Raw genomic sequence first — 20,057 nt, 5'->3', positions numbered from 1 at the left:
GCTCTTACCAAAATATGGTGAGATCCCTATGCTGAGGTTTCCACGAACGAAGAGCGCTTGGAGAGAGTGCCCACTATCATGTGTGGATTTTGTGATCACCTTTATATGCTCTTTCTTAATGTGATAGACCAGGCAGAAGAATCCACCAAGCTGGCAGAATTAACGCCTGCCGAAGCTGACTACTGCCTAATAACTATCCCCTTAAACAACCAGTCTGAGCTTTCTGTGAGTATGGGGTGTGGGGGACAAGATTCTGAACTGTGTCCACTAGGATGCCAACAGGTGGAAGCACTCTCCTGGCTTGTAGTCCATTTCCTCCAGGCTAACCCTCTGTCTCTGTTTTGGCCATCCTCTCCTTTAGATTATTTTCGCCCGTCATGATTATGTGATCTCTCCTTTCTCTCAACTTGACTCTCTCATGGAATGAGTGACTTATCGGGCTCTGCCTCATTCCCTCATTTGGGATCTGGTGACTGAGATGTAGGGAAAGGAGCCTAATCTTTGGGGATATACCTGGTTTTTACTTATACCTGTGGGAACTTGGGCAAATTTCCTAACATCACTGAGCCTGAAGATTCCCATCTCTAAAACAGAGGTGGTAGCTGATTCTCAATGTGGATCTCTGCGATTAAAAACAGAATGTGTGTACAACACCTAACACACTGCTTAGCATGGATAGGTATTCTGCCCCTTCTCCTTTGTTTATATTTGACTAGAGGCCCGGTGCATGAAAATTCATGCACTGGAGGGGGGGTCCCTCAGCCCAGCCGGCCCCCTCTCACAGTCCGGGAACCCTCAGGGGCGGGAGGTGACCTGGCAATCAGGGGAAGGTGATGCCCCATCACACCTCTGCTGCTGCCACGCCGGCAGCGCAAGCCTCGGCCAGCCCTGGTTACCTGAGCCTTGGGCAGCCCTGGGCGGCTGGGGGCCTGAGGGGACTGGGGGACTCTGGAGGCAGGCATGTGGAGTGGCCGTACCTGCCTGGGGGCAGGCCTGGCCTTACTGCATGCCTGCCACCCCAGCGGGGCTGAGGGGACTGGGTGCCGCCATCCTGTGGCTGTGGGCGCCACCATCTTTGAGGGTGTGACAGTCAGTTAGCATATTCCCTCCTTATTGGCTGTAGGTGCTGCCATTTTTCCCCCCAATTTTTTTTTATTAAGGTTGTGCCGCCATTTTTGAAGGTGAGGAAATCAATTAGCATATTCCCTCCTTATTGGCTGTGGGTGCTGCATCTTTGCGACGGCATGAGGGTCAGTTAGCATATTCCCTCTTTATTAGATAGGATTATCTGGACACATCATACAGAAGTGTGATGACATTGTAATGATTTTTAAAAAACAAACATTACTCCTTTAGACAATTAGTCTCCTTGGCAGGTTATGCATTTATCCCAAACAATTTTGATGCTATTAAAGACATTTTTTTGTAAGTTTTCCTTTGATGTTTCCCTTAGTAACTTTGGAATACTGTGATTGTCCTTGATAGTGGCACATTTTTGCCTGAGAATGAATATCAATTTATTGGAATAGCCAACTCTAATAAATAAAGAGCCTGTATCTTAGTATTCAATGGAAATGCTTTCTTTGGAGGTGGCTCCAAAAGAATGATAAAAGAGGGCTTCAAAGACTATAATTAAACACATATTTTTTCTGCAGCAAACAAAGATAGCTGATAATTCAGCTGAAAAATTGAAACTGGGTGATACACAACAAGGTCAGATTTTTTTTTAATCTATCATAAATAAGACTTGAATGGTATTTTATATTTAAATATTTAATTGAGAAACATTTTTGTTTTTGTTTTTAATTTTCATTAGAAGTTACTTCAAAACATGAGTATTCTTCAGATTTACAAGAGCAATCAGGAAAAATTCTGGTTCCTAAATTGAAAGATAAATCCAGGTAAATGATTTTCAAAACTAACAAATTATGTAGATTGCTGTTAATGTGACTAGTTAATGCCCCAGTCAACAGTCTCCCTCTTTCCTGTACCTGGCCCCACCCCACAAAAGGAGAGAGCACTGTGTGCAGTTCTCTGTAGAATGATTTGAGCAGAGGTGGAATGTTCTCCTGACTATAGGTCTCTACTACTATACCCCCAGTGCTTTCTTTCATGATGTATTTTTCTGCAGCAAAACATTGAATATCCCCAATCAGAAAATATATATCATTGGCATTAATTAATTGGCCACTTTTCCATATAGGCCTCTGAAGAATAGATCATAAGACAAGTGATTTTTTATGGTTTGAGACATAATTAAAATGAATTAAACTGTACATATGTTAAGTGTATAATTTAATGATTTTTGACATATGTCTATACCCAGGGACCATGACTACAAGCAGATAATGACCAATCATCACCAAGAATTTCTTCCTGCCCCTTTGAACTCCCTCCCTCCTGCCCTTCTTTATACCCCTCCCACCCCCACTGCAATCACTGATCTATTTTCTGTGACAGATAAGTTTGCCGTTTTAAAAATCATGTAGAAATGGAATCAAACAGAAGCTGTTTTTCTAGCTTCCTTTTTTAAGTGTAATTATTCTGAGATTGATCCATGTTGTATATGTCAGCTGTTCATATGTTGCCCGGTAGTGTTCCATTGTATGGGTGGATACACTGCAAGCTGTTTATCCATTCACCTGTTGATTGACATTTGAGTTGTTTCCAGTTTTTTGTTGTTACAAGTAAAGTCTTTAGGATTCATGAATAAGTCTTTGCATGGACGCATGCTTTCTTTTCTCTTGGGATGGAGTGGAATGGTTGGATCATTGTTGGTATATGTTAATTTTTTAAAAAATACTGTCAAATTGTTTTCCAAAGTGATTGCAGCATTTTACATTCCCACCAACAATTTCTGAGAGTTCTAGATGCTAGACATTCTTGCCAGTAGTTGGTAATGTCTTCCTTATCTTGCCATTGCAATGGAAGTGTATTTCATGTGGTTTTAATTTGCATTTCCTTTATTTGTAACAGATCCAAACTAGAAACAACCCAAATGTACATCAATATATGAATGGATAAACACATTTTGTTATATCCATACAGTGGAATAGTACTCAGAAATAAAAAGAAATTAACTATTGATATAGGCAACATGAATGAATCTCCACATAATATCAAGTCAAAGAAGCCAGACAAAAAAAAGAGTAAATATGGTATGATTCCATTTACATAAAATACTAGAAAATGCAAACTAATCTCTAGAAACAGAAAGTAGATCAATGATTGCCTGGAAATGGGTTCATTGGCCCCTTTTTTATTGTGATAAGAGCACTTAACATGAGCTTCGCCCCCTTAACAAAATTTTATGTGCCCAATACAACATTGTTAACTGTAGGCACATTATTATACAGCAAATCTCTAGAACTCATTTATCTTGTGTAATTGAAACTTTATACTTGTTGAATAGCAAATTTGCATTTCCTTCTCCCCTCAGCCCCTGTAACTCACTATCCTATTCACCTTTTCTGTGAGTTGACTTATTTATTTATTTATTTATTTATTTATTTATTTATTTATTTATTTTCTCACCCAAGGATATGTTTTATTGATTTTAGAGAGGGAGGGAAAGGAGGGGGGGGGGGAGAGGGAGAGAGAGAGAGGGAGAGAAGAGGGAGGGAGGGAGGGAGAGGAGAGAGAGAGAGAGAGAGAGAAAGAGAAAGAGAGAGAGAGAGAGACTGATGTGAGAGAGAAACATAGATCAGTTGCCTCCTGTACATGCCCTGCCTGGGCATCCAACTCTCAACCTAGGATGTGCCCTGACCAGAAATTGAACTCACAACCTTTTGGTGTATGGGATGATGCTCCAACCAACTGAGCCACCCATCCAGGGCTGAGTTTGACTTTTAGATACCTTGTGTAAGTGGAATTGTGCAGTATTTGTCCTTCTGTGACTGGCTTATTTCACTTAACATAATGTCATTCAAGTTCATCCATGTTGTTGCACATCGCAGAGTTTCCTTCTTTTTTAAGGCTGATGCGTATTCCATTGTATGTATATATCAAATTTTGTTTATCACTCATCTATGGATATTTAGATTGTTTCCATATCTTGGCTATCCTATCTAATAATAGAGTAACATGTAAATTACCATCACTCTGCTACGCCCACGATTGGGCGGCGGGAGGCTGGGGTGCGGGACTCGGGGTGGCCTATCTGGCCATTGAGAGGCATGGATCCGCTGCCACTGAGGGGGGCTACCCTGCTGTTGAGAGGCGCAGGGGGCGGGACTCCCACCCCCTGCGCCTCTCAACAGCAGGGTAGCCCCCCTCAGTGGCCGTGGACCATCAAAAGTGGGGGAGCTGGGTGCCTGTCTGCTCCGGCACCAGGCCTTTCAGAAGCCTCCGCCCAGCGGACAGGCACCCAGCTCCACCGCGAAAAGCGAAAGCGTGTAGGGGACCGTACACGTGCATGATTCAATCATGCACTGGGCCTCTAGTTGTAAATAATGCTGCAGTAAACATGGGAGTGAAGATATTTCTTCAAGATCATGATTTCAATTCCATTGGATATATGGGATTGCTGGATCATATAATAGTTCTATTTTTAATTTGTTTTAAAAAATGCCATACTGTTTTCTATAGCACCTACACCAGTTTACATTCCCATGAATTATGCAAGGGTTCCAATTTTTCCACATCTTCAACAACACTTAGATTGTATTGTTGTTAATCCTTACCCAAGGATATTTTTTCCATTGATTTTTTTTTTAGAGAGAGTGTAAGGGAGGAAGGAAGGGATGGATGGATGGGTGGATGGAGGGAGGGAGGGAGAGAGGGAGACAAGGAGGGAGGGAAGGATAAAGAATGAGAGAGGAGAGAGAGAGAGAGAGAGAGAGAGAGAGAGAGACAGAGAGAGAGACAGAGAGAGACAGAGAGAGAGAAACATAGGAAAGACACATTGCTTGGTTGCCTCTCACATGCACCCCAACCAGGACCAGGGATCAAACCTCCAACCCAGGTACATGTCCTTGACTGGGAATTGAACCCAAGACCCTTTGGTCCATGAAACAATGCTCTAACCACTAACACACACCAGCCAGGGCAAAAACTATCTTTTTAGCACCCCAGGGGATTCTAAGGCAGACCCAGGCAGGAAGCACTGCTCTGCAGCTTTGCCAAAGCTGGCTGCTTATCTGCGGGTCCTACCCTGCCTTCCTCTTTGCGTGCCTGACAGAGAAGGGATCCACAAAGGTTTGTTTTGTTTTAAATAACTAGTTGTCGGCAGAGGACCTATGGAAATGGATTGTGAGATAAGTTCTCTACAGGTTATGGTGCTTCCCATGCACGGGGCTCACATCAGACAAAGGGTATATGAAGGGGGAAAAAGGGCTGTGAAAGGAGGGAAGGAGAAGGTGATGGTTATACAGTTCCACTGATTTGATATATTTTGTTTTAGGAAAGAATCTACTTTCAAGAGTGCCAGAAAGCAAAAAAGAAGGATGTCGGTAATGAAGTAAATTTTATTGTTTGGAGGCATTACTTCCCAAATTTTAGTTATTTGCATATGATCTTCAAAATCCATTATGGCTCTGCTGTTTATCTCTATTTTTCTCCATTAAATTGATCTTAAACTTATTTTAAAGGGAATTATTTCACTTCCAAATGGAAAATCAGCATGAGTTGTAACAAATAATAAGGCTTCAAATAAATACAATAGAAATAACAGTTATATCAAACTGTACTTTTACTTGTATTGGGCTTTGAGGCTAAAGCCTGTTCTTGCTTTTAAAGAAAAGATAAGTAGAAGAGAAGGGTTCAAGACCTACTGACACTTGAGATTTATCCTGAATGGAAGCAGACGTGGTAATGAAGTGAAAGGAATGTTTTGCTCTGAGTCAGTGGCATGGTTTTGTTTCTCTGGGCACCAACTTACACCTCTCCAGCATGCCTCCCACTTTGGGATGGATGGTCAGCGCTCTAAATCTGTAGTCACAGCATTAAAAAAAAAATATATATATAATGAATATTAAATGAAATTTTTACAAACTTGAGATCATGAGCTTCAAACAAAGAGTTAAGGCTCTTCCTGGCTTGCTTTTAGCAATGGCTCTCACTTTCCACTGCCCATCTTCTAGTTGGAATCATCAAGGGAGCTGATACAAAAACCGCAGCCTGATGGTTCTGACTTAGTTGGTCCAGGGTAGAGCTCAGGCATCAGGATTTGTTTCAAAGCCCTCTCCTGGTGACTCTAATATGAGCCAACCTGAAAATCTGCTGCTGTGGGTATTGCACTTTTTAAAATAACTTTCAGCCCCCTGAAAGTTAAGTATATGTATGTGTACACACACACACACACACACACACATACACATATACACACACACACACACACACACACACACACACACACGTTTAAAATATTGATTTCAGAGAGGAAGGGAGAGGGAGAAAGAAATAAAAACATCAATGATGAGAGAGAATCATTGATTGGCTGCTTCCTGCACGCCTCCTATTAGTCATCGAGCCCACAACCCGGGCATGTGCCCTTGACTGGAATTGAACCCTGGACCCTTCAGTCTGCAGGCCTATGCTCTGTCCACTGAGCAAAACTGGCTAGGGCTTCAGCCCCTTTTATAAAACTAAAGAAAGTGGGAAAACCTTGCTGTAAGATTTTTTTAATTGGGTGCATTCAGTGAAGTGATGCTTGCTCCTTTACAAGACACTGGCTGAGCAACTCTGGAACGAATGTGGGGGTTCTGCCCACCTTTTTTATTTTTCTCACAAAAGGAAGATGCAGATAGGCCTGGCTCACAGAGTGCCTTTCACACATGAGCTTCTCTACAAAAACGGTGAACTGCTCAACATTTTAAGTTGGGCCTTCAAAAATAAACTCATTTGGAAAATAGTTCACCATCACCCACCTTAAAGGTTATGGGTGTGTTACCATAAACAAGGGTGACACTGCTTCCCACCCTAAGCTGCTGCTACGCTTTGCCATTTCAGGCACAGGGTGGGTCCTCCATCTGACATGTGTCAGGTCGAGAAGAGCATGGGAGGTACTGTCACCACTTAATACTTTGGGATTCAGGAGAATGCTCCCCGGCCTGAAATGGGAACGAGCTGTTAAGAGCTGAGTGCTGGAGCCCCTGTTGAGAGAGGCATGGCAGCACCAGGACCGGGTCTCCAGAGGGCACAGGAGACAGGGCTCAAATAGAGATGTGTTTTATTAAAGTCAAAACATACTTCATGTTAAAATTTCTTTGTTTCCGCATTTCTAAAAATGAATCCAAAAATAGAAAATTAAAAAAAATATTTAAGTGTCATTGTAGAGTTGAGTAATCCACCAGAACAGATTAAATTGTCCTTAAATCTCTAACCTTTACAGTTCAGGCTCAATTTCTTTCTTTTTTTAAATCCCCACTCAAGGGTTTGTTTTTCATTGATTGGAGAGAGAGGGAGAGGGAAACATTGATGTGAGAGAGAAACATCGATCGATTGCCCCAAGGAATCAAACCTGTGACCCTTCAGTGCATGGGATGACATTTTAATTACTGAGCCACACCAGTCAGGGCCTGCTCAATTTCAAAAGGCTTTAAGGTTTAAATAGAAATGACCCTCTTATTTTTATTTTGGTTCCTCTAAAATATAGACAGGCATATCTTTGCAAAAAATCATTGTTATACTTTCTTTTTATTTTTTAAAATAAATCTTTATTGTTCAGATTATTACAGTTGTTCCTCTTTTTTCCCCCCCATAGCTCCCGTCCACCCAGTTCCCACCCCACCCTCTGCCCTTACCCTCCCCCCCCGACTGTCCTCATTCATAGGTGTACGATTTTTGTCCAGTCTCTTCCCACAGCCCCCAAACTCCTTTCCCCCTGAGAATTGTCAGTCCACTCCCTTTCTATGACCCTGATTCTATTATATTCACCAGTTTATTCTGTTCATCAGATTTTTTATTCACTTGATTTTTAGATTCACTTGTTGATAGATATGTATTTGTTGTTCATAATTTTTATCTTTACCTTTTTCTTCTTCTCTTCTTAAAGAATACCTTTCAGCATTTCATATAATACTGGTTTGGTGGTGATGAACTGCTTTAGCTTTTTCTTATCTGTGAAGCTCTTTATCTGACCTTCAATTCTAAATGATAGTTTTGCTGGGTAGAGTAATCTTGGTTGTAGGTTCTTGCTATTCATCACTTTGAATATTTCTTGCCACTCCCATCTGGCCTGCATAGTTTCTGTTGAGAAATCAGCTATCATATGGGTGTTCCTTTGTAGATAACTGTTTTTCTCTTGCTGCTTTTAATATTCTCTCTTTGTCTTTTGCTCTTGACATTTTAATTATGATGTGTCTTGGTGTGGTCCTCTTTGGATTCCTTTTGTTTGGGGTTCTGTGCACTTCCAGGACTTGTAAGTCTATTTCTTTCACCAGGTGGGGGAAGTTTTCAGTCATTATTTCTTCAAATAGGTTTTCAGTATCTTGCTCTCTCTCTTCTTCTGGCACCCCCATAATTCGGATGTTGGTACGCTTGAAGTTGTCCCAGAGGCTCCTTACACTATCTTCAACTTCTTGGATTCTTTTTGCTTTTTGCTTTTCTGGTTGGGTGTTTTTTGCTTCTTTGTATTTCAAATCTTTGACTTGATTCTTGCGATCCTCTAGTCTGTATTGGATCTCTGTATATTATTTTTTATTTCAGTCATTGTATGCTTAATTTCTAGTTGGTCCTTTTTCATATCCTCGAGGGTCTCGCTAAATTTATCAGCCTTTTCTAGAAAATTCTTGAAAAACCTTATAACTGTGGTTTTGAACTCTATATCTGGTCATTTGCTGTTCTCCATTTATTTAATTTGCGACATGTTTCTTTGTCTCTGCATTTTGGCTGCTTCCCTGAGTTGATAGAGTGGCTTTGTGTTCTAGGTGTCCTATAGGGCCCAGTGGCTCAGCCTCCCCAGTTACCTGAAGTGGACTCTCTTGGTGCACCCCTTTGTGGTCTGTGTGTACAGCCTTGTTGTAGTTAAGCCTTGATTGTTGTTGCTATCACTGGGGGGAATTGACCTCCAGGCCAATTGGCTGTGAGGATCAGCTGTGTCTACGATGGGAGAACTTCTGTGCTGGAGACACCCTTATAAGACAAGACTTGCTTCAGTGGGGCTTTGGTGCTCACTGAGTCTGCCCCCTGAGTGTGTCCCTTATGGATCTGAGGAGTTGTAATCTGGATGGTCCCACTCTGACCCCTGGGTACACTGGCTCTTGGATCTCCAAGGAGGTGCTAATTTAGCCTCTGCCTGAGGCCACCCAGCAGGAGCTACAGAGAGATCTGCAGATTCCTCTTCTTTGTTTGGGGTTTGGAGGTGCCCAGATGAGGCCCAGCTGTGAAGCAATGCAAGCTGCTGTGGGGCCTTGGGCCTTCTTTTGGATGTTCTGGGTCTCACTGACTCAGCTGCAGTTTGTTAGGTAAGTTTAAAATTCAAAGGGCCAGGCCATTCATATTCAAAAGCCTCTGTGCTCAGGTTAGATGGGGCTGAGTTTCAGGGCGGAGCAATCACCAATGGCTTCGTGGGGTGGAATCTCAGGGCAGAGCAAACAGCGATGGCTTCCCGTCAGCTCTGCCCTAAGAGGCCCCTGGTTTTCAGTGTCCCTTGGTAATCGCCGGAAGCACCTCTGAGAGAAAGCCACCCTCGAGTTTCACCCGCTACCAGACAGTTAACTTTCTCCCCGTATGAGTCTGGGTCCCCAGAGTCTCTCCCGGAACTGGATTCAGAGCAGTCGGGAGCTTTTGTCTCCCTCCCGATTGAGAAAGCCCGCCTCGTACTCAGTTGTCAGCCCTCTCACCGCATGCGCGCGCCTGCATACCTCTGCCTTCTACAGCTCCTGTAAGTCTCAGTGTGCTTTTCTCTTTCCTTCTAGTTGTAGAATTTCCACTCAGCCAGCCTTCCTGTGGTTCTGGATGATGTCCGTTTTGACTTTTAGTTGTAGTTTTGAAATTGTTGTGCAAGGCAGCAGTTTAGGTGTTCACCTATTCTGCCATCTTGGTTTCTCCCATTGTTATACTTTCTTTTGTTGTTTGGTAGTATTTTGAAGTTATAGTGTTGACACAATATTGAGGTGCATCAGCTTTTAAACAGCTACCTCGCATCTCTTCAGTTGCAAGTATCTGACTAGAGAGGATTTTGTCATCCTTTACAACAGCCGCTTGGTTGAGAATTGACTAATGAAATCATCTGTTTCTTCTTCCCCTCCTTACTTCATTGCCTTTTTATTATGTAAGAGCCGCTGTTACTCCTCTTTTGTCTAACTTTGTAGTGGTATGTTTAATTGTACATAATGGGTACTGACACCCCTTTAATAGAGTTCACTTACTATCTGTGTTTGTAGAAGTTCAATTACAGGAAACACCTCTTCTCGGAGAGTAATCAAGATTCAAGTTCTAGTGCTACTGTACTCTCTTGGGCCATTAACCAAGACAGGAAATCCCTAAAACCATATGCTGGTGTGAAAAAGACAAGAACCAGAAGTAGCTTAAAAAGTAAGTGTGGTGCCTATCTTCTTTTGAGTCATTTTTCAAGTAAATCAACAGGTGTTTATTTCTCAGTATGTGATGAGAGAGGGTGCCAAAGAGATGTGCGATCCTGGGATTCTCCTTTCCTGCTACAATTACATTGAAAAGGCAAAATGTACGTGTGTGGAACAGTACAAAAACATGGGAGGGGCCATAACTGTTAAATCTGAGCTATAGATAAGTGAAGTGGGAGTTCAGATAAGAGGAATCTGATAAGAGCTGGAATCTTCAGGAAAAGCTTCAGGGCAGAGGTGGGTGGGGCCTGAGCTCATCCTTGAAAAAGGATAGGTGTGCAGAAGGGGGAGCATTCTAAGTTAGGTAACTCTCCAAGGACAGACAGAGGACCCCAGGGCCACATTCAGGGACATGATCTGGAGCCGAGAATTCGTGCGGGCTGGTGAGGAACAATGTTGAATCATCAGAAAGGGATCTTAAGAGACAGACATCTGAGCCAGTTGTCGAAAACAGGAACTGCTTCTCGCCTGGATGTGGATAATTGGGAGAGGGATACATGAGTTTTTATATTTCTCATAAGTAAATTTATCCACTTGTACACCTTTTCCTTTCGTTTTAGTCTTGCCGCTTTTCCCTCCCAGTCCGGCCAGTGACCGTTATAAAGACCAAGTAAGTCAGTTTTTCCTGGCTGCCTTGTGCCCTGTGGCATCATCATGGCACAGGTAGATCTGCTTAGGGTTAAACTGTATTTATTTCTTAAAAAAAAAAAAAAAAAAGCAGTGGTTGTAATCCACTGTCAGTAGAAACTACAAGGACTTCTAAACAGTTAGTATGACCTTGGGTAAAAACTTAGGACCTTTTTACATTGTTCCCAGATGTTGCTGAAAGATTATAATAGTGCTTAAAATCTGGGCTGTTCTGATTTACTGCAAATGTGTGCTCTTTTGAGTTTATTTTTAAAAATAAACTTCTTGGTTTAATTTCCCCTTAGTATCCAGTTTGTTGATACTTCCAAAGCTTTTAATGATTTAGACATTTAAACCTTTATTTTGCAAGTGGTTGAAATACCTTCAGGGTTATGTAAATATTGAATAAACCCTCAAACTTTCTTAATTTCCTTCAACTATCCTTGTTTTATAGAAACGTAGTTAAGAATAGGAACACCAGTGTCCTCCAGACCAATGCAAAGCCTAATTTTAGCTGAATCACCTCTCTCAGCAGCTGGCTTTTGTTTCTTGTTAAACGAGAAACATCCGGTCTGGCTGCTGGGATTCTGAGGGCATCCTCAGCCTTGTGGTTAGTGCTCCAGTCGTAGCGAGTTATCTGCCCCCCACCTGCCTTCCCCCTTCAGCCAGGGGAGTGCTGCCCACAGTGCATCTCAGGGCCTGTCCGGTCCTCTCTGACAGAGGACGTTTGCAGATTAAACCTGGGAGCCAGAGTAAGTACCCACATATTTATTCAACCTGAAATAATGAGTTATCAGTTAGAAACAGACCTAGAGAACAGTGTTTAGTAAATACATCTTATGTTTTAAATAAGCACCAAAGAAACGTCAAACCTCTGAGAACCCAAAAATTGCAGCTGTGCAAGTGATGAGAAGTCTATGCTGACTTTCAGTGAGGGCATTGCTGACTTTGTACAAATATTGGTATTCAAAATTCACTTTTCTGTGTTGGAGTATAAGAGAATAATTTAGAGCAGGAGCCAGCAAACTTTTTCTGCAAACAGCCAGCGAGTAAATATTTCCAACTCTGTGGGCCATATGGTTTCTGTGGCAACTATTCAACTCTGCCATTGTAACATGAAGGCTGCCCTGGACAAAACTGAAACAAATGGGTGTGTTGTGTTCAAATAAAATGTTATTTACCAAAACCTGATTTAGAGCAGTGGTTAACTTGAGCAGTCATCAGAATGACCAGGAGGGTTTGTTAACATGCAGGTTGCTGGGTTTCGTTCCCAGAGTTTCTGATTGAGTAGATGGGGCTTGAGAATTTGCATTTCCATCAGGTTCCCAGGTGTTGCTGATGCTGTGGGCTGGGACCACATTTTGAGAACTTTGAGTTATTTTTTTATTTAGAATTATCAATTGATATATGACCTAATGTGCTCCAACTCAGGGATCTTATAGTCTTGGGGTTTCAAATGGAGCAAAGCCAATCTTAAACTTTTAAAAAGGATATTGGAAATGTCTTAGAATTTTTTGATAACTTGTCTTGAGTGGTTATGAATGTTAACACTTCTAAAATGTATTACATTTTAGGTTAAACTTTTAACACCATTATGGAAAGGTGCCTCCAGGCAAAATGACGCCATAGATCCAAAAATTTCTGAAACAAAATTTCAGGGTAGTTCTGCCCATTTAATTCCTGAAACCTCTTCCCAGAAAACAGGTACCTGATTTCTGTTGAGTTACATAGAAAACAATTATATTCTGGGAAAGGTAGTTTGAAATAAATAAAATGTTTTTCTTTTACTGTCTGTTAAAGTGTGAAAATATGCTGTTCTTCTCTTTAATATTCTCATTGGCAAAAGAAAGAGGATGATTAAGTTGTAATGTTACTTTAACAGTTGAGATCAGCTTGTGTATAAATGAATGCTTTGTTCTCTTTTAAAGAAATAAGAAACTCAAATAATGACTTGCTAGCAGGGAATGGTCAACTTTTTTGGTAAAGAACTGGATAGTGAATATTTTCTGCTTTTTGGCCCCTATAGTTTCTGCTGCAACTATTGAATTCTGCGGTTGCAGCACAAAATCAGCCACAGGTAAGATGTAAGCCAAGGGGCATAGCTGTGATTCCATAAAACTTTATTTATAAAACCAGGCAGCGGAAGCGGCATAAGGGGCCAGAGTTTGCCAGCCCTTGACCTATTGGGTTTATCTTAACCACCACTGTATTTTATTGAAACTATTTGCGTCTTTTAAACTTGTAAGAGTAGGGGTTTTGCTTCTCTCACCTTTATCATTCTGCAGCTTACTTACCACATTGCCAGGCACATAATGGCACCAAGAAAGGCAAATGAGAACCTTTCAGCTTGGCTGCCACTGGCAGAAAAGAAGGAAGGGAAAGAAACAAGGAGAGAGGAAAATTAGCAGTAGAGACCAAGAGGAAATAGGGGAGTGGAACTAAGAGAGAGAAGGAGAGGGATCACAGGGTTGAGGCAGTAGAATCCTGGCCCATGAATTTGGGGCCAGAGAACATCTATTAAAAGTGCTGATCTAATTGAAGGAACTGCCTATTCATTTTATCTACAGTGCATCTTAGGGCCTCTCAGGTGAACTGCTGACCCAGTGACCATACATGCCATGAAAGATACAAAGTTTGGGGTTTTTCTTTCTTTCAGTTAGTACTGTGTCCCATTGTTTTTGATGGATTTACTATATAGAGGGATAGTGAAATGTTAGCGCCTGAGTTGCTTCATAGTGTGTTCATTCCCTTGAAACTGTTCTCTCTGATACTCAGAACTTGAGAGCCCCCACCCGCTGAGCAGTGTCTCTTCACTGGAGCACTCAGAAGTTGAGCAGAATGTATCTAAGGTACTATTTAATTGTTGGGTTTCCAGAATTAATGTTATATTTGCATAGTGTACTGGCTTATTCCTTCTTAAAGGATAATGTAACATCATTCGTGTTTTATTTGGAAACAAATATGTACATGTATTTGTGGTCTTCTTGCCTTTTTTCAAGACTATAACTGAAGACTCATTGATGAAAAGTGCTAACCTCAAACATAAACTGGAAAACCTGGAAGACAAAGGTGAGATAATAATAAACTCTTTTTGCAGAATTAGACAAAGCAAAATTAATCAGATTTGGGGGGCTGTGATATTATTCAAATTGCATCAGATAAATATTGATGTGAGAGAGAAACATTGATTGATTGCCTCCTGACTGGGGATTGAACCCACAACCTAAGTATGTGCTCTGACAGGGAATTGAACCTTTTGGTATCCAGGAAGATACTCCAACCAACTGAGCCACCTGGCCAGGGCTGAATTATTTTCTTTCAAACATCATTTACCCTTGAAACAATGCAACCATCTAGAAAATATCCATCTATATTATTCAAAGAAATGAATATTTACCACAGGGCTTTTGTTTCTCTCACCTTTACCATTCTGCAGCTTACCACATTGTCAGGCACATAATGGCACCAAGTAAGCATGCAACTGACAACCTCTCAGCCTGGTGATGAACTCTTTTAGTTTTTTTGTTTGTTTGTTTGTTTTGTGTTTTTTTTTTAGGGAACATTTCTTGTAAATCTAAAAGCAAAGAGAAGAAATAGTGGCTCCTATGGGAGTTGAGAGTATTTGAGAGTTGAAAGTTGAGAGTATTTCTTAGGATTTAATTTTTTTTTTTTACAGAGAAGCTGGATATGGGCTCTTTCTTTTCCAAGTTCTGCAGAGGGAATGTGATCTTTAATGAAGTTTTCAGTTTATGAAGATTTTATTATAGCAAACCATGAATGTCATCATTCATTGATCATTTTATTTATACACTGAGTGGCCAGATTATTATGATCTCTGAACACATAATAATCTGGCCACTAATTTTATTTATATATATATAATTAGTGACCCGGTGCATGAATTCGTGCATGGGTGGGGTCCGGCCAGCCGGGCCAGGGGGAGGGGACATGGGTGGTTGGCCGGCCTGCCTGCTGGTCAAGGGGACAATTTGCATATTAGCCTTTTATTATATAGAATATACACCGAGTGGCCAGATTATTATGCGTTCAGAGATCATAATAATCTGGCCAATCAGTGTATACCTGGTATACAATTATTTTAACATTGACTATTCTCTATTTAGCATTATTTTAACAGCAAAATTATTTTCCTTTTGTCATCTTGAAGTCTATAACTGGTATTTCCTACTGTGGTGCTATTTCTAAAAATTTGTGTATTTACAATTCCTCCCAAAAGGTAGTTTTAGTAGATCTTAAAATGCTAAACTTGATTAATTTCTATTTATAATTTATGTAGCAGGCATTTGGGTCTCTAAAGTTTTTGATATTCCTCGATTTCTTTATTGGTAATATGAGATAACTAGAATAAATTATCTCTTTTATCAAGATTCTGTTCTAGGATATAAGATGTCCTTTTATTAAATCATTTTTATTTTTTAATTACATTTTACATACATTATTATATTAGTTTCAGATGTATACCTTCAGTGATTAGACATTACATAACTTACTAAGTGATCATCCTGATAAATCTCACACCAATCTGACACCATATAAAGTTATTAGAATATTATTGGCTATATTCTCTATGCTGTACTTTACCTCCTGTGACTATTCTCTAACAACCAATTTGCACTTCTTAATCCCTTCACCTTTTTCACCCACCTCCCTATACCCCTCCCACCTGGCAAATAATGTTCTCTGTTTTTATGAGTCAGTTTCTGTTCTGTTTGTTCATTTATTTTGTGGGTTTTTTTTTTTTTTTAGATTCAATCAGTGATAGATATGCATTTATTTCCACTTTATTGTTCAAAAATTTTCTCCTCCTTTTCTTCCTCCTCTCCCTCCTCCTCCTCCTTCTTCTCCTAGACCAGTGGTCGGCAAACTGCGGCTCGTGAGCCACATGTGGCTCTTTGGCCCCTTGAGTGTGGCTCTTCCACAAAATACCATGGCCTGGGCAAGTCTATTTTGAAGAAGTGGCATTAGAAGAAGTTTAATTTTAAAAAATTTGGCTCTCAAAAGAAATTTCAATCGTTGTACTGTTGATATTTGGCTATGTTGACTAATGAGTTTGCCGACCACTGTCCTAGACGCTTTAACATTTCTTGTAATACTGGTTTGGTGGTCAAGAACTCTTTTAGCTTTTTTTATATGGGAAGCCCGTCATCAGTCCTTCAATTCTAAATGACAGCTTTGTTGAGTAGAATAATCTTGGTTGTAGGTTCTTGCTTTTCATCACTTTGAATATTTTGTGCCATTCCTTTCTGGCCTATAAAATTTCTGTTGAGAAATCAGCTGACAGTCTTTTTTTTTTTTAAGTCAAATACTTAGAATATCCTGTATTACAATTACTTTTTTAAAAATATGTATTTTTACTTCAGAGAAGAAGGGAGGGAGAGAGAGATAGAAACATCAATGATGAGAGAAAATCATTGATCAGCTGCCTCCTGCATGCCTCCCAGTGGGGATCGAGCCCACAACCCAGGCATGTGCCCTTGATTGGAATCGAACCTGGGACCCTTCAATCCACAGGCCGATGCTCTATTCACTGAGCCAAACTGGCTAGTCAGCTGACAGTTTTATGGGATCTCCCTTATAAGTAACTAACTGTTTTTCTCTTGTTGCTTTTAAGATTCTCTTTGTCTTTGACCTTTTGTATTTTAATTATGATGTGTTTTGGTGTGGGCCTCTTTGAGTTCATCTTGTTTGGAACTCTCTGTGCTTCCTGAACTTTTATGTCTTTTCCCTTCATCAGGTTAGGGTAGGTTCCTGTCACTTTTTCAAATAGGTTTTCAATTTCTTGCTCCCTCTCTTTTGCTTCTGGCACCCCCATGATGTGAGTATTAGTATGCTTGAAGTTGTCTCAGAGGTTCCTTACACTATCCTCATTTTTTCTTCTTCTTTTGGGTATTCTTTGCTTCCTTATATTCCAAATTGCTAATTTGATTCTTGGCTTCATCTACCCTATTATTGATTCCCTGTAAATTATTTTTATTTCAGTTAGTGTGTTTTTCATTTCTGACTGATTTTTCTTTATGCTCTTAAAGCTTATTGAGCATCCTCATAACCAGTGTTTTAAACTCTGCATGTAGTAGATTGCCTGTCTCCATTTTGTTTAGTTATTTTTCTAGATTTTTATTCTGTTCTTTCATTTGGGATATGTTTCTTTGTTTCCTCATTTTTGCAGCCTCCCTGTGTTTGTTTGTATGTACTAGGTAGAGCTGCTATGTCTCCCAGGCTTGGTAAAGTGGCCCAATGTAGTAGGTATTCTGTAGGGTCCAGTAGCACAGTCTCTTTGATTACCCAAGCTGAGGTGTACCCTCTGTATAGGCTGTGTACACCCTTCTCTTGTAATTGAGCCTTGAGTGTGATGGTCCTAAACCCACTTGTATTGGATACCATAATGGGAGGCACATCAATGGGAGGGTTTTACCTCCCGGCCAATCAGCCACAAGGACTGGCTGTGACCATGGACTACCATGGAGGATAAGCTATGCAGGGGCCCACCCAACATAGTAGAACCATTACTTCAGTGGGGCTCTGGTGCCACTGAGTCCACCCCTTGACTGAGTCACTTGTGAGGGTGCTTGGGTGGTGATGCTTCAACATGGTCTGAGGCTATCTACTAGGTGTACTGGCTCATGGGTTTTCCAGGAGGTACAAGCCAAGCTCAGCCACTGCCTCTGTTCTGCCTGGGGCCACCTGGCATGAACTAGAAATCTGTAGATGGCTGCTACTGGTGCAGGGCTTGGAGGTGCCCAGGCAAGGCCAAGCTTTGAACCAAGGTTGGAAAAGCCACTGGAAACAGCTTGGGTGGGCCTGAAAGTTGGGTGGTGTGTGACCTCAGAGAATCACCAGGGTGGGGCAAACAGTATAGCCAGTTCGATGGAGTCTGAGTTATAGCACCCACCTGGTGGCTCTGTGGGAGGAGGGCTCACCGAAGGAACAATGGCCTCTGCCAGCACTTCTGTCTGGGAGAAAGCTGCCACCCCAGCATTGGAGCTCAGAGGGAGTAAGTGTGAATAAGTCCATGGGTAGGCCCTTTAAGAGGTACTGCCTGGGACTCCAGCAGCCTCCATATCACTCAGCCTTAATCCCTGCTGTTTTTTACAGCCAGAAGTTATGAGAACTTCTCTTTCTCTTACTGGAACCCTGACCTAGGAGGCCTTGTGTGGGGTTGGGACCCTTGTTCCTCAGGGTGGTCATCCACAGCCAAGATATCCCTCCCAATTTTTATGGTATCCAACACAAGTGGGTTTAGGACCAGCCCATTCTGCATCTTTGCCCCTCCTACCAACCTTTATGTGGCTTTTTCTTTAATTCCCTAGTTGTAGGACTTCCATTCAGTCCATTTTCAGCGTGTTTTGAATGATGATTTTGTAGTTTAGTTGTAATTTTGATGTGGTGTGGGAGGATGTGCGTACCATGTTAACCTACATCACCATCTTGACCAGAAGTCAAGATGTCATTTCTTAGTCAAGATCTTATTTCATAGTGGCTTGGATATTCTGCAGCATTCAATCATTCCTTTACTCTATGAATGTCTACTGAATGTCTGCTATGTGTGAGACACTTTTCTACATGTTAGATATTCTAGAGAACAAAACAGAAATAATGCCTGACCTCATTGGAGCTTACCTTCTAGTGGGGGAGACATAATACACAAGAAAAGTAAAACATGTAGTATATTATATTGTGATAAAGGCTAAGAAAAAAAGTTAAGGAAGGAGATTAATATTGGGAGTGGTATTAAAATGTTATATTTTGATAAAGGCTAAGAAAAAAATAATTAGGAAAGAGGTTTAGAAGTTGGGGGTGGTATTGAAATTTTAGGTTGAATGGCCAGAGGAAACCTTAATGCAGATATGTGGGGGGAAGGACTCAAGTTAGAGGAACAAGTGCAAAGGTCTTTAGGTGAGAATGTGTCTGGAGTGTCTGAGGAACCGCAAGGAGACCAGGGTAGAGGAGCAGAGTGGAGAAAGAGAAACTTGCCTCTTTGCTTCTCTACTGTCTTCCTACCATACTGTAAAACTCTTTGCAATAGTAACATTCAATTATTTATTAAGCAAATTAATTAAATTAGATTCTAGAACTTTCAGAGGGAAAACCAATAGTGATTAAGCTGGATATGTGAGGAGAGGGGGGAAAGCAGATGACTTTGCAGGGAAGTGTGTGTGTAGGGGCTAAGTATAGGGTGGAGAAGAAAGTGGTTAGGGTGAGGAAGGCTAGGAAGGAGTGGGTTCAAGGTGGAGCTGTTGAGTAGGCAATTGGAAACACAAGTTTGCTGCTTAAGAGAGCTCAGTCGAGAAAGGTATTTGGGAGATGACAGTTGAAGGTATGGGATTGATGAAATCCTCCCGAGTCACAGTGTGGGAATGTAGAAAGAGATATGGATTCATTCTACAGGCAGGACCTCAGACCCTGATGATGGGAGAGAAGTAGACAGTAAAGAGAAGCAGGAGTCAGGCTGAACGCTAGTGTACTCTTGACAATGGTGGTGCCTTTGATAAGATCAGGAAGGCCTGCATGGGGTGCAAGTGAATATTAGAATAGAAAATATTTAGTAAATGCCTAAGTAAAAAGAGAATATATATTTAAGGCTCATAAGCTGAGGCTCTCAAAGTCTCAAGCTAGTGAGGAGCCAAAATGACCTCATTTATAAGGTAGCCCTCAGTACAACCCTGAAGCTCCAGTGTTACCAGCAGGTGGCGCATTCCGCAGGGTGCTAGATGAGCTTCCAAAGCCCATTCGCCTGGAAACCTTGCTACCTTGCCCTTTAGCCTTGAGCCTGCGAAATGTTTGTTGTTGTTGTTCTTTTGTTTGTTTTGCAGGACAAGGAGGGGAGCAGTATTTTTGATGCCAATAATTACTGCTTTTTGTTTGAGTCAGTATGAACTTATTCCTAAT

At 41.2% G+C, this 20,057-nt stretch overlaps 1 protein-coding gene across 1 annotated transcript in view; it reads left to right on the top strand.

Moving 5' to 3' along the window:
* Positions 1–20,057, top strand: part of SYCP2L (synaptonemal complex protein 2 like) — a 68,697-nt gene that overhangs the window by 39,744 nt on the left and 8,896 nt on the right. Inside the window, exons 17-25 of the mRNA XM_028152457.2 lie at positions 128–225; positions 1,656–1,713; positions 1,817–1,901; positions 5,402–5,450; positions 10,326–10,476; positions 11,084–11,133; positions 12,725–12,854; positions 13,926–13,999; positions 14,150–14,219. Coding sequence (XP_028008258.2) covers positions 128–225; positions 1,656–1,713; positions 1,817–1,901; positions 5,402–5,450; positions 10,326–10,476; positions 11,084–11,133; positions 12,725–12,854; positions 13,926–13,999; positions 14,150–14,219 — 765 coding nt within the window. The remainder of the gene's footprint in view (positions 1–127; positions 226–1,655; positions 1,714–1,816; positions 1,902–5,401; positions 5,451–10,325; positions 10,477–11,083; positions 11,134–12,724; positions 12,855–13,925; positions 14,000–14,149; positions 14,220–20,057) is intronic.

This window comes from Eptesicus fuscus, chromosome 9 (genome assembly GCF_027574615.1).
Source record: "Eptesicus fuscus isolate TK198812 chromosome 9, DD_ASM_mEF_20220401, whole genome shotgun sequence".
NCBI classification, from domain to species: Eukaryota; Metazoa; Chordata; class Mammalia; order Chiroptera; family Vespertilionidae; genus Eptesicus; species Eptesicus fuscus.
Note: the sequence above shows the minus strand (reverse complement) of the source record. Positions and strands in the feature narration are given on the sequence as shown.